General features: G+C 56.5%; 2 protein-coding genes across 3 annotated transcripts; both read right to left on the reverse strand.

Annotated features, from left to right (window-relative positions):
- Positions 1–53: 53 nt before the first annotated feature.
- BACC1 (BPTF associated chromatin complex component 1) lies at positions 54–6,186 on the reverse strand. 2 transcript variants are annotated; one of them, XM_072920663.1, is made up of 6 exons: positions 6,030–6,186; positions 4,450–4,544; positions 1,514–1,615; positions 1,256–1,425; positions 419–511; positions 54–319 (listed from the first exon to the last, which is right to left on the reverse strand). In XM_072920663.1, exons 1-6 carry the CDS (start codon positions 6,048–6,050, stop codon positions 315–317), a joined length of 486 nt encoding a protein of 161 aa, XP_072776764.1. In that variant the 5' UTR covers positions 6,051–6,186; the 3' UTR covers positions 54–314. The 2 variants fall into 2 exon arrangements, with proteins under 2 accessions (XP_072776764.1, XP_072776763.1); XM_072920662.1 differs by having other exon boundaries at positions 54–322.
- Positions 6,187–6,357: 171 nt separating this feature from the next.
- Positions 6,358–10,135, reverse strand: RNASEK (ribonuclease K). The gene is made up of 3 exons (XM_041712209.2): positions 9,877–10,135; positions 7,607–7,686; positions 6,358–6,647 (listed from the first exon to the last, which is right to left on the reverse strand). Exons 1-3 carry the CDS (start codon positions 9,952–9,954, stop codon positions 6,509–6,511), a joined length of 297 nt encoding a protein of 98 aa, XP_041568143.1. The 5' UTR covers positions 9,955–10,135; the 3' UTR covers positions 6,358–6,508.
- Between the last annotated feature and the right edge of the window lie 343 nt (positions 10,136–10,478).

Consider the following 10,478-nt stretch of genomic DNA (forward strand, 5'->3'; position numbering starts at 1 on the left):
CCAAATTTTGGGGAGGGGGGACCCCAAAATTGAGACATGACACAGGGACAAAATGGGGGGGGACACCCCAAAATTTTATTGGGGGCGACAACGGAGTGGGGGGGTCCCCCAATTTTGGGGACCACAAAACTGGGAGGAGTCTCTTGAGAGAGACCCCAAAAATTGTGGGGGGGATCCCAAAATTTGGGGAGGGGGATTTTGGGGTCCCCCCAAATTTGGGGGGTTCACAGAGAAATTTGGGATTTTGGGGGGGTCCAGAGGGTTTTGGGGAACCCCTCAAAGGATTTTTGGGGGGTCCTGGGGGGGCTCCGACTTCAGGCTGCTGGAAAAAGGGGAAGGGGTGAGGGGAACCCCAAAATTTTGGGGAGAAGCCCCAAAATTTGGGGTTTTTTTTGGGGATCCCCCCCCCTCACCGTACCCTGGTCGAAGTTCAGCTTCTTTGGGGGGGGGTCCCCAAATCCTTCGACGTCCACGAGGTCCCCGGGGGGGTCGGAGTCACTCGGGGGGGGCTCTGGGGGGACCCCAAAATTAATGGGGGGAGCCCAGAATTAATTGGGGAACCCCAAAATTAATTGGGGGGACCCCAAAATTAATGGGGGGAGTCCAAAATTAATGGGGGGACCCTAAAATTAATGGGGGGAGCCCAAAATTAATGGGGGGACCTTAAAATTAATAGGGGGGAGCCCAAAATTAATGGGGGGGAACCCTAAAATTAATGGGGGGAGCCCAAAATTAATGGGGGGGAGCCCAAAATTAATAGGGGGGGGACCCTAAAATTAATGGGGGGAGCCCAAAATTAATAGGGGGGAGCCCAAAATTAATGGGGGGGAACCCTAAAATTAATGGGGGGAGCCCAAAATTAATGGGGGGGAGCCCAAAATTAATAGGGGGGGGACCCTAAAATTAATGGGGGGGAACCCTAAAATTAATGGGGGGAGCCCAAAATTAATGGGGGGAGCCCAAAATTAATTGGGGGGGACGCTAAAATTAATGGGGGGAGCCCAAAATTAAGAGAAGGGGGACAAAGAGACCCCAAAATTAAAGGGGAGGGTCCAGAAAAACACCAAAAATTAAAGGGAGGGGACAATGGGAACCCCAAAATTTAACAGCGAACCCCAAAATTAATTGGGAGGGTTCCCCAAAATTAAAGAATCGGGAAAAAAATACCCCAAAATTAAAGTCGGGGGAGGGCCTAAAATTAAAGAAATCCCGAAACGAACCAAAAAAACCCCCCAAAAAACCCAAAATTCGTCACCTGCCGCCTTCATCTTCTTCGAGGGGGGCCCGGGGGGGTCGTGGGGGGCCCCCCCAGAGCTGAGGGGGTTTTTTCGGGGTCCCTTTTTGGGGGAGTCGGCGGCGGGGGGGGGCAGGGGGACCCCGCTGTCCTCGTAGGCTTTGCGCTTGGCCGCCGCCTTCAGCTGCGCCCTGGGGGGAATTTTGGGGTTTTTTTTGGGGTTTTTTGGGGTTTTTTTTGGGGGGGGGCACCCCAAAATCCCCCCCCGGCCCCCCTTACACCGTGCGGTCCTTGATGAGGGCGCTGAGGCGGTTCAGGTCCTCCCCGAATCGCGACACGGCCCCGCGGAGCAGCGCCAGCTCCGGCTCCGTCCAGCGGGACCTGGGGGGACCCCGGGATTTTGGGGGGTCCTGAGTGGTTTTGGGGGGGATTTGGGGAAGTTTTGGGGGGATTTGGGGATGTTTTGGGGGGATTTGAGGCGGTTTTGGGGGGTTCAGAGTCGCGACACGGCTGCACAGAGTGGCACCAGCTGGGGCTCCTGGGGGGTCCTGAGTGGTTTTTGGGGGGATTTGGGGGGTCCCGAGTGGTTTTGGGGGGGATTTGGAGAAGTTTCGGGGGGTTTTGGGGGGATTTGGGGAAGTTTTGGGGGGATTTCGGGGGGTTTTTGGGGGTTCAGAGTCGTGATGCCGCTGCACAGAGCAGCACCAGCTCCGACTACGTCTTGTGGGACCTGGGGGGACCCCGGGATTTTGGGGGGGTCCTGAGTGGTTTTGGGGAGATTTTGGGGGTCCTGAGTGGTTTTTGGGGGGATTTGGGGAAGTTTTGGGGGGTTTTGGGGGGATTTGGGGGAGTTCTGGGGGGATTTGAGGCGGTTTTGGGGGGTTCAGAATCGCGACACGGCCCCGCGGAGCAGCGCCAGCTCCGGCTCCGTCCAGCGGGACCTGGGGGGACCCCGGGATTTTGGGGGGATTTTGGGGGGTCCCGAGGGGTTTTGGGGGGATTTGGGGAAGATTTGGGGGGTTTTGGGGGGATTTGGGGGGATCTGAAGCGGTTTTGGGGGGGTTCAAAATCGCAACTCAGCCCCACGAAGCGGCGCCAGATGGGGCTCCTGGAGGGGACCCCGGGGTTTTTGGGGGGTCCTGAGGGGTTTTTGGGGGGATTTGGGGGGTCCTGAATGGTTTTGGGGTATTTTTGGGGTGATTTGAGGGGGTTTTAGTGGGATTTAGGAGGAGTTTTTGGGGGTTTTTTGGGGTTCGGAATCACGACTCAGCCCCGTGGAGCGGCGTCAGATGGGGCTCCTGGGGGGACCCCGGGGTTTTTGGGGGGTCCTGAGTGGTTTTTGGGGGGATTTAGGGGGTCCTGAGTGGTTTTGGGGTATTTTTGGGGAGTTTTAGGGTGATTTGAGGGGGTTTTAGGGGGATTTAGGAGGAGTTTTTGGGGGTTTTTTGGGGTTCGGAATCACGACTCAGCCCCGTGGAGCAACGCCAGCTCTGGCTCTGTCCAGCGGGACCTGGGGGGGATTTTGGGGGTCCAGAGGGAATTTTGGGGGTCAAGACAGAATTTTGGGGGTCCTGGAGGGGATTTTGGGGTGATTTGAGGGGGTTTTGGGGGGGATTTGGAGTGACCTCAGAATTTAGGGGATCTCAAAGGGGTTGGGGGTGGGGTCAAAACCTCCTCCAGGACCCCCCAAACCTCCCCTGGGTACCCCAAAACCCCCCTGGGACCCCCAAAATCCCCCCAAAACTGCCCCAAATCTCCCCAAAAATATCCCCCAAATTTCCCAAACCCCCCAAAATCCCCCAAATCCTCCCTGGGAGCCCCCAAAATCCCCCCAAAATCTCCCCACAAGGGCTCCAAAGCCCCCCCCAAATCTGCCCAAATCCCCCCCAAATTTCCCCCAAGTCCCCCCAAAATTCCCCCCCAGGACCCCCAAAATCCCCCAAATCTCCCCAGAAAAACGCCAAATCCCCCCAAAATCTCTCCAAAATCCCCCAAATTTTCCCCAAATCCCCCCAAATCTCCCCAACCTCCCCTGGGAACCCCAAAATCCCCCCAGGACCCCACCAAAATCCCCCCCAAAAGTGCCCCAAAATCCCTCCAAACTGACCCAAATCTCCCCAGAAAAGCTCCAAAACCCCCCATATCTCCCCCAAATTTTGCCAAATTTTCCCCAAATTTTCCCAAATCCCCCTAAAATCCCCCAAATTCTCCCAAATCTCCCCTGACGACCCCAAAATCCCCCTGGGACCCCCCCAAAATCCCCCCAAATCTCCCCAGAAAAGCTCCAAAATCCCCCAAAATCTTCCCCAATTTTCCCAAAATCCCCCCAGGATCCCCCAAAATCTCCCCAAATCTCCCCTGGGAACCCCAAAATCCCCCCAGGACCCCACCAAAATCCCCCCCAAAACTGCCCCAAAATCCCCCCCCAAACCGCCCCAAATCTCCCCACAAAAGCTCCAAACCCCCCCAAATCTCCCCCAAATTTTACCAAATTTTCCCCAAATTTTCCCAAATGCCCCAAATTTTCCCCAAATCCCCCCAGGATCCCCCAAAATCTCCCCCAATCTCCCGTGACAACCCCAAAATCCCCCCCAAACTGCCCCAAATCTCCCCAGAAAAGCTCCAAAACCCCCCCAAATCTCCCCAAATTTTCCCCAAATGCCCCAAATTTTCCCAAAATCCCCCAAATCCCCCAAAATCCCCCCAGGATCCCCCAAAATCTCCCCCAATCTCCCCTGATGACCCCAAAATCCCCCCCCAAAATCCCCCAAATCTCCCTAGAAAAGCTCCAAAATGCACCAAATCACTCCCAAATTTTCCCCAAATGCCCCAAAATACCCCAAATTTTCCCCAAATCCCCCCAGCATCCCCCAAATTCTCCCAAATCTCCCCTGGTGACCCCAAAATCCCCCCCAAAACTGCCCCAAATCTGCCCAGAAAAGCTCCAAAACGCCCCCAAATCTCCCCCAATTTCCCCAAATCTCCCCAAACTTTCCCAAATTTTCCCAAAATGCCCCAAATTTTCCCCAAATGCCCGAAAATCTCCCCCAATCTCCTCTGGCGACCCCAAAATCCCCCCCAAAACCGCCCCAAATCTCCCCAGAAAAGCTCCAAAACGCCCCCAAATCTCCCCTAAATTTTGCCAAATTTTCCCCAAATTTTCCCAAATCCCCCAAAATGCCCCAAATTTCCCCAAATCCCCCCAAACCCCTCACCCCGCGGGGGAGCTGTCGGTGCCCGGGTGCAGCTGCATCGTCAGTTCCCCCAGGCGGGAAAAGGCGGCGCCGGCGGCCGAGAAAATCTCCCCGACCTGGAACGGCAAACTGGGATATACTGGGATGGACTGGGAGGGAACTGGGATATACTGGGAGGGACTGGGATGGACTGGGAGGGACTGGGATGGACTGGGAGGGACTGGGATTAACTGGGAGGGAACTGGGAGGGACTGGGAGGGACTGGGGGGGACTGGGAGGGACTGGGAGGGAACTGGGAATGGGACTGGGAGGGACTGGGAGGGAACTGGGAATGGGACTGGGTTATACTGGGAGGGACTGGGAGGGACTGGGATTAACTGGGAGGGACTGGGAGGGACTGGGAGGGGATTGGGATAAACTGGGATAAACTGGGAGGGACTGGGAGGGACTGGGGGGACTGGGAGGGAACTGGGAATGGGACTGGGTTATACTGGGAGGGACTGGGAGGGCACAAAATGGGACTGGGACAAACTGGGATTGAACTGGGAGGGAACTGGGAGGGACTGGGATATACTGGGATAAACTGGGAGGGACTGGGAGGGAACTGGGAGGGAACTGGGAGGGGATTGGGGGGAACTGGGAGCCCAAACTGGGACCAGTAAAACCCAAACTGGGACCCGTAAAATCCCATTAAACCCAATCTGGGACCAGTAAAACCCAAATTGGGACCAGTAAATCCCAAACTGGGACCAATAAAACCCAAACTGGGACCAATAAAACCCAAACTGGGACCAGTAAATCCCACTGGGATCCAAACTGGGACCAGTAAAACCCAAACTGGGACCAATAAAACCCAAACTGGGACCAGTAAAACCCAAACTGGGACCAGTAAAAACCCATTGAACCCAAACTGGGACCAGTATCAGAATCAAACCCAAACTGGGACCAGTAAAACCCAAACTGGGACCAGTAAAACCCAAACTGGGACCAATAAAACCCAAACTGGGACCAATAAAACCCAGACTGGGACCAGTAAAACCCAAACTGGGACCAGTAAAACCCACTGGGGCCCAAACTGGGACCAGTAACAGAATCAAACCCAAACTGGGACCAGTAAAACCCAAACTGGGACCAGTAAAACCCAAACTGGGACCAATAAAACTCAAACTGGGACCAGTAAAACCCAAACTGGGACAAATAAAACCCAAACTGGGACCAGTAAAACCCAAATGGGACCAGTAAAAACCCAAACTGGGACCAGTAAAACCCAAACTGGGACCAGTAAAACCCAAACTGGGACCAGTAAAACCCACTGGGAGCCCAAACTGGGACCAGTATCAGGATCAAGACCCAAACTGGGACCAGTAAACCCCAAACTGGGACCAGTAAACCCCAAACTGGGACCAGTAACCGCCGCCCCCCCGGAACCTTCCATGGGGGTCATTCTCCCCCACCCGACTCTTTCCGGGAGCGGACCGGAAGTAGCATCGAACCGGAAGTTCCCTCATCCCCAACCCCCCCGCCCGATCCTCTCCTCACATTCCCCAAAAAAAACCCCCAAAATCTCCCAAATCCGCCCAAAATTGCCCAAAATCCCTGACTTTAGTCGATGCTGACGTCATGGCCGCTCTGCCCGGCCCCTCCGGCCGCCGCCGCCGCCGCTCCGGCTCCTCGATGATGGCGGCGGGCGGGGAGGGGCCGCTCCGCCCCGCGCGTCTCGTTGGTACCGCCCTCAGCAGGCCCCGCCCCTTCGCTCTGATTGGTCAGTTCCACTTAAACCCCGCCCACCACCCCGCCCACTTCCGCCCCCCGCGGCCGCGCCGCTCCGCGGGCTCGTTGCTCCTCACCCCCAAAATTCCCATTTTTCACCCCAAAATCGCCGTTTTTCACCCCAAAAAACCTTTCCACCCATAAAAAACCACCGCGGGGTGAATACACAACAAATTTATTTATTACCCAGCCCCGAGCGCGCTTCCGCGCGGGAAAAAATTGGTCCTCCAAGCGTGGAAAAAATGGGATTTTTAAACGGAAAAAAAGAAAAAAGGGATTTTTTTGGGGTGAAAAACGGCGGTTTTGGGTCTCAGCGCACCATGTACTCCTTGCGCTTGTTGAGGCGGCTCTGGAAGAGGGAGAAGCCGCCGAGCAGCGCGTAGAGCCCCGCGGCGATGAAGCAGTTGTAGCTGACCTGCTCGTACAGGCGGTAAATGCGCTCGGGGCCGCTGCGGAGGGGAAAAAATCGGAATTTTGGGGGATTTTGGGGGTTTTGGGGAGTTTTGGGGGGTTTGGAGGATTTTTTGGGGGATTTTGGGGGGTTTTGGGGGGATTTTCAGGGGGTTTGGGGGGTTTTGGGAGCTTAAATCGGTGTAAAATTCACCCCCAAAATCCTCCCCAAAAGTCCCCCCCAAACCCCCCACACCCAAATTTCCCCCAAAAACCTCAAAATTCCCCTCAGGATCTCCCAAAAACCCCCAAATTCTCCCCAAATTCCACCCAGGATCCCCTCAAAATCCCCCCACCCAAATTTCCCCCAGAACCCTCAAAATTCATCAAAATTCTCCTCAGGATCTTCCAAAAACCCCCAAATTCTCCCCAAAATTCCTTCCAGGATCGCCCCAAAACCCCCCACACCCAAATTTCCCCCAAAACCCTCAAAATTCATCAAATATTTCCTCAGGATCTTCCAAAACCCCCCAAATTCTCCCCAAAATTCCTCCCAGGACCCCCCAAATCTACCCCAAACCCCCCCCCCAAATTCCCCAAATTCCCCAAAATCCCCCCCAGGAACCCCCAAATTCTCCCCAAATTCCTCCCAGGACCCCCAAATCCTCTCCAGGACCCCCCAAAAATCTCCTGAGGGACCCCCCAGGACCCCCCAAATTCCTCTCATGACCCCCAAAATTCATCAAAATGTCCCTTAGAACTTCCAAAACCCCCCAAAATCCCCCCAAATCCCCCTCAAGACCCCCCAAATTCTCCTCAGGAACCCCCAAATTCCCCTCAGGACCCCCCCAAACTCCCCCAAATCCCCTCAAACCTCCCTAAATTCCTCTCAGGACCCCCCAAATCCCCCCAAAATCCCTCAGAGGGACTCCCAAACCTCCACAAATCCCCCCCAAATCCCCCCAGGACCCCCAAAATCCCCTCAGGACCCCCAAAATCCCCCCAAATTTCCCCTCACCCCTTGAAGTCCTCCTCGGTGAAAGGCACATCCTCGATCAGCACGGCCGAGTGCACGTTGAAAAAAATGCCCAACAGCACCTGGGGGGATTTTTGGGGCATTTTGGGGGGTCTCGAGGGGATTTGGGGGGAATTTGGGGGTCCTGGGAGGGATTTGGGGGGAATTTGGGGGGATTTTGGGGGGTCTTGAGGAGATTTGGGGCGATTTTGGGGGTCCTGAGGGTCCCTCGGGGAGATTTGGGGGGAATTTGGGGGTCCTGGGAGGGATTTGGGGGGATTTTTGGGGGGATTTTGGGGGGTCTCGAGAGGATTTGGGGGGAATTTGGGGGTCCTGGGTGGTCACTCGGGGAGATTTGGGGGATTTTTGGGGGTCTCAAGTGGATTTGGGGGGAATTTGGGGGTCCTGAGGGTCCCTTGGGGAGATTTGGGGGGAATTTGTGGGTCCTGGGAGGGATTTGGGGGGAATTTGGGGGGTTTTGGGGGGTCTCGAGGGGATTTGGGGGGAGTTTGGGGGTCCTGGGTGGTCCCTCGGGGAGATTTGGGGGATTTTTGGGGGGTTTTGGGGGTCTCAAGGGGATTTGGGGTGGGATTTGGGGGTCCTGAGAGTCCCTTGGGGAGATTTGGGGGGAATTTGGGGGTCCTGGGAGGGATTTGGGGGGAATTTGGGGGGATTTTGGGGGGTCTTGAGGAGATTTGGGGTGGGATTCGGGGGTCCTGTGCATCCCTCGGGGAGATTTGGGGGGAATTTGGGGGTCCTGGGAGGGATTTGGGGGGAATTTGGGGGGATTTTGGGGGGTCTTGAGGGGATTTGGGGGGAGTTTGGGGGTCCTGGGTGGTCCCTCGGGGAGATTTGGGGGATTTTTTTGGGATTTTGGGGGTCTCAAGTGGATTTGGGGTGGGATTCGGGGGTCCTGAGGGTCCCTTGTGGGGATTTTTGGAGGTCCCAAGAGGATTTGGGGGAATTTTGGGGCTCCTGAGGGGATTTTAGGGGGTCCTGGGGGGTTTTTGGGGGGTCCTGAGAGGATTCTGGGGCAATTTGGGGGATTTTGGGGGATTTTGGGGGGATTTGGGGGTCCCTATGAGGGATTTTGGGAGGATCTGGGGGTCCTGAGGGGATTTTTGGGGGGTCTCGGGGGATTTTGGGGGTCCCTGAGGGATTTGGGGTGCAGTGCCCCTCCCCCAGAGCTGCCCCAGCCCCCCAAAATTTGATTTTTTGGGGGTGGGGGAGGGGCCGGGGGTGACTCAGGGGCAGCTGAGGGGAAGTCGGGGGGTGGGGGAGGGGTTTTGGGGGGTGGGGGAGGGGTTTTGGGGGTGGGGGAGGGGTTTGGGGGGTGGGGGAGGGGTTTGGGGGGGGTCTCCCCCACATTTTGGAAAGTTGAACCACCCCAACCCCCCAAAACTGCCTCAGGAACCCCAAATTCCTTCTGAAACCCCTCAGAGCCCCCCAAAATTCCTCCAAACCCCCCCAAAACCCCCTAAATTCCCCCAAAACGCCTCAAATCCCCCCCAAAACCCTCCCAAGACCCCCCAAAATCCCTCAAATCCCCCCAATCCCCCCAAAATCCCTCCAACACTCCCCTTAAACCTCTCAAATCCCCCCCAAAACTCCTCAAAGCCCCCCCAAAACCCCTCCAAGACCCCCCCAAATCCCTCCAGGCCTCCCCCAAAACAGCCCCAAAACTACTCAAAGCCCCCCCAAATCTTCCCAAATCCCCCTCAACCCCCCCAAAACCCCTCAAAGCCCCCCCCAAAACCCCTCCAAGACCCCCCCAAATCCCTCCAGGCCTCCCCCAAACCCCTCTAAATCCCCCCAAAATTCCTCAAACCCCCCCAAAACTCCTCAAAGCCCCCCCAAAACCCTCCCAAGACCCCCCAAAACCCTTCAGGCCTCCCCCAAATCCCTCTAAATCCCCCCAAAACTACTCAAAGCCCCCCCAAATCTTCCCAAATCCCCCTCAAACCCCCCAAAACCCCTCAAAGCCCCCCCAAAACCCTCCCAAAACCCCTCAAATCTCCCCCAATCCCCCCTTAACCCCTTAAATCCCCCCAAGACCCCTCTAAATCCCCCCAAAACCCCTCTAAATCCCCCCAAAACCCCTCTAAATCCCCCCAAAACCCCTATAAATCCCCCCAAAACTCCTCTAAATCCCCCCAAGAGTCCTCTGAATCCCCCCCAAAACCCCTCTAAATCCCCCCAAAACCCCTCTAAATCCCCCCAAATCCCCCCAAAACCCCCCCAAATCCCCCCAAATTTCCCCCCCAGCCCCTGACCAGCATCACGACGCCCCAGGCGCTGAGGACGAGCCCACACGCCGCCATTTTGGGCCCGCAGCAGAGCAGCGACACCATGGCGAGCTGGGGGCAGCCCGGGCGAGCCTTTCCGGACGCTTTTTTGGGGTTTTTTGGGGTTTTTTTGGGGTTTTTTTGGCGTATTCCCCCTCCCCTTCGCTGCTGAGGGCCCGAGGCGGCGCAGCGGACTGAGGCCACGCCTCCTTGACGTAACCACGCCCCCTTTACGTAACCACGCCTCTTTTGCATAACCACGCCCACTTATCGACAAAGCCACGCCCCCTCGGGCCGTACCATTCTCACCCCCGCGGGGAGGGGGGGAAACTCGCCGTTGATTGGTTGCGGAGTTTAATTAGGGGCGTGGTTTCGGCTTTTTGGCCACGCCCACCACACCCACGCGTGTCCTCAGTGTCCCCTGGGTGTCCCCTGGGTGACCACGCCCATTTGTGACGTCACACGGGGGTGTTCCCCCCCTCCCCCCCCCCCCGGAACAATCCAATTCCCAAAATTGGCGTCTGGCCCTTTAAATGCCCCTCCCCCCCCTCGCCGAGGTCACTTTGAGGTGACATTTCACGGGGGGAGGG

Source organism: Taeniopygia guttata, chromosome 32, assembly GCF_048771995.1.
Source record: "Taeniopygia guttata chromosome 32, bTaeGut7.mat, whole genome shotgun sequence".
NCBI lineage: Eukaryota > Metazoa > Chordata > Aves > Passeriformes > Estrildidae > Taeniopygia > Taeniopygia guttata.

Bases quoted from the DNA above. Each gene is read 5' to 3' on its own strand.
- BACC1 (XM_072920662.1), bottom strand. From the start codon at position 6,050: ATGACGTCAGCATCGACTAAA. The intron at 1,616-4,449 runs GTGAGGGGTTTG...GGGTCCCCCCAG, and splicing joins ACCGACAGCTCCCCCGCGGG to GTCCCGCTGGACGGAGCCGG. The intron at 1,426-1,513 runs GTAAGGGGGGCC...AATTCCCCCCAG, and splicing joins CTCATCAAGGACCGCACGGT to GGCGCAGCTGAAGGCGGCGG.
- RNASEK (XM_041712209.2), bottom strand. From the start codon at position 9,954: ATGGTGTCGCTGCTCTGCTGCGGGCCCAAAATGGCGGCGTGTGGGCTC. The intron at 7,687-9,876 runs GTCAGGGGCTGG...AAATCCCCCCAG, and splicing joins CCTGGGGCGTCGTGATGCTG to GTGCTGTTGGGCATTTTTTT. The intron at 6,648-7,606 runs GTGAGGGGAAAT...TCCCCTCCGCAG, and splicing joins ACCGAGGAGGACTTCAAGGG to CGGCCCCGAGCGCATTTACC.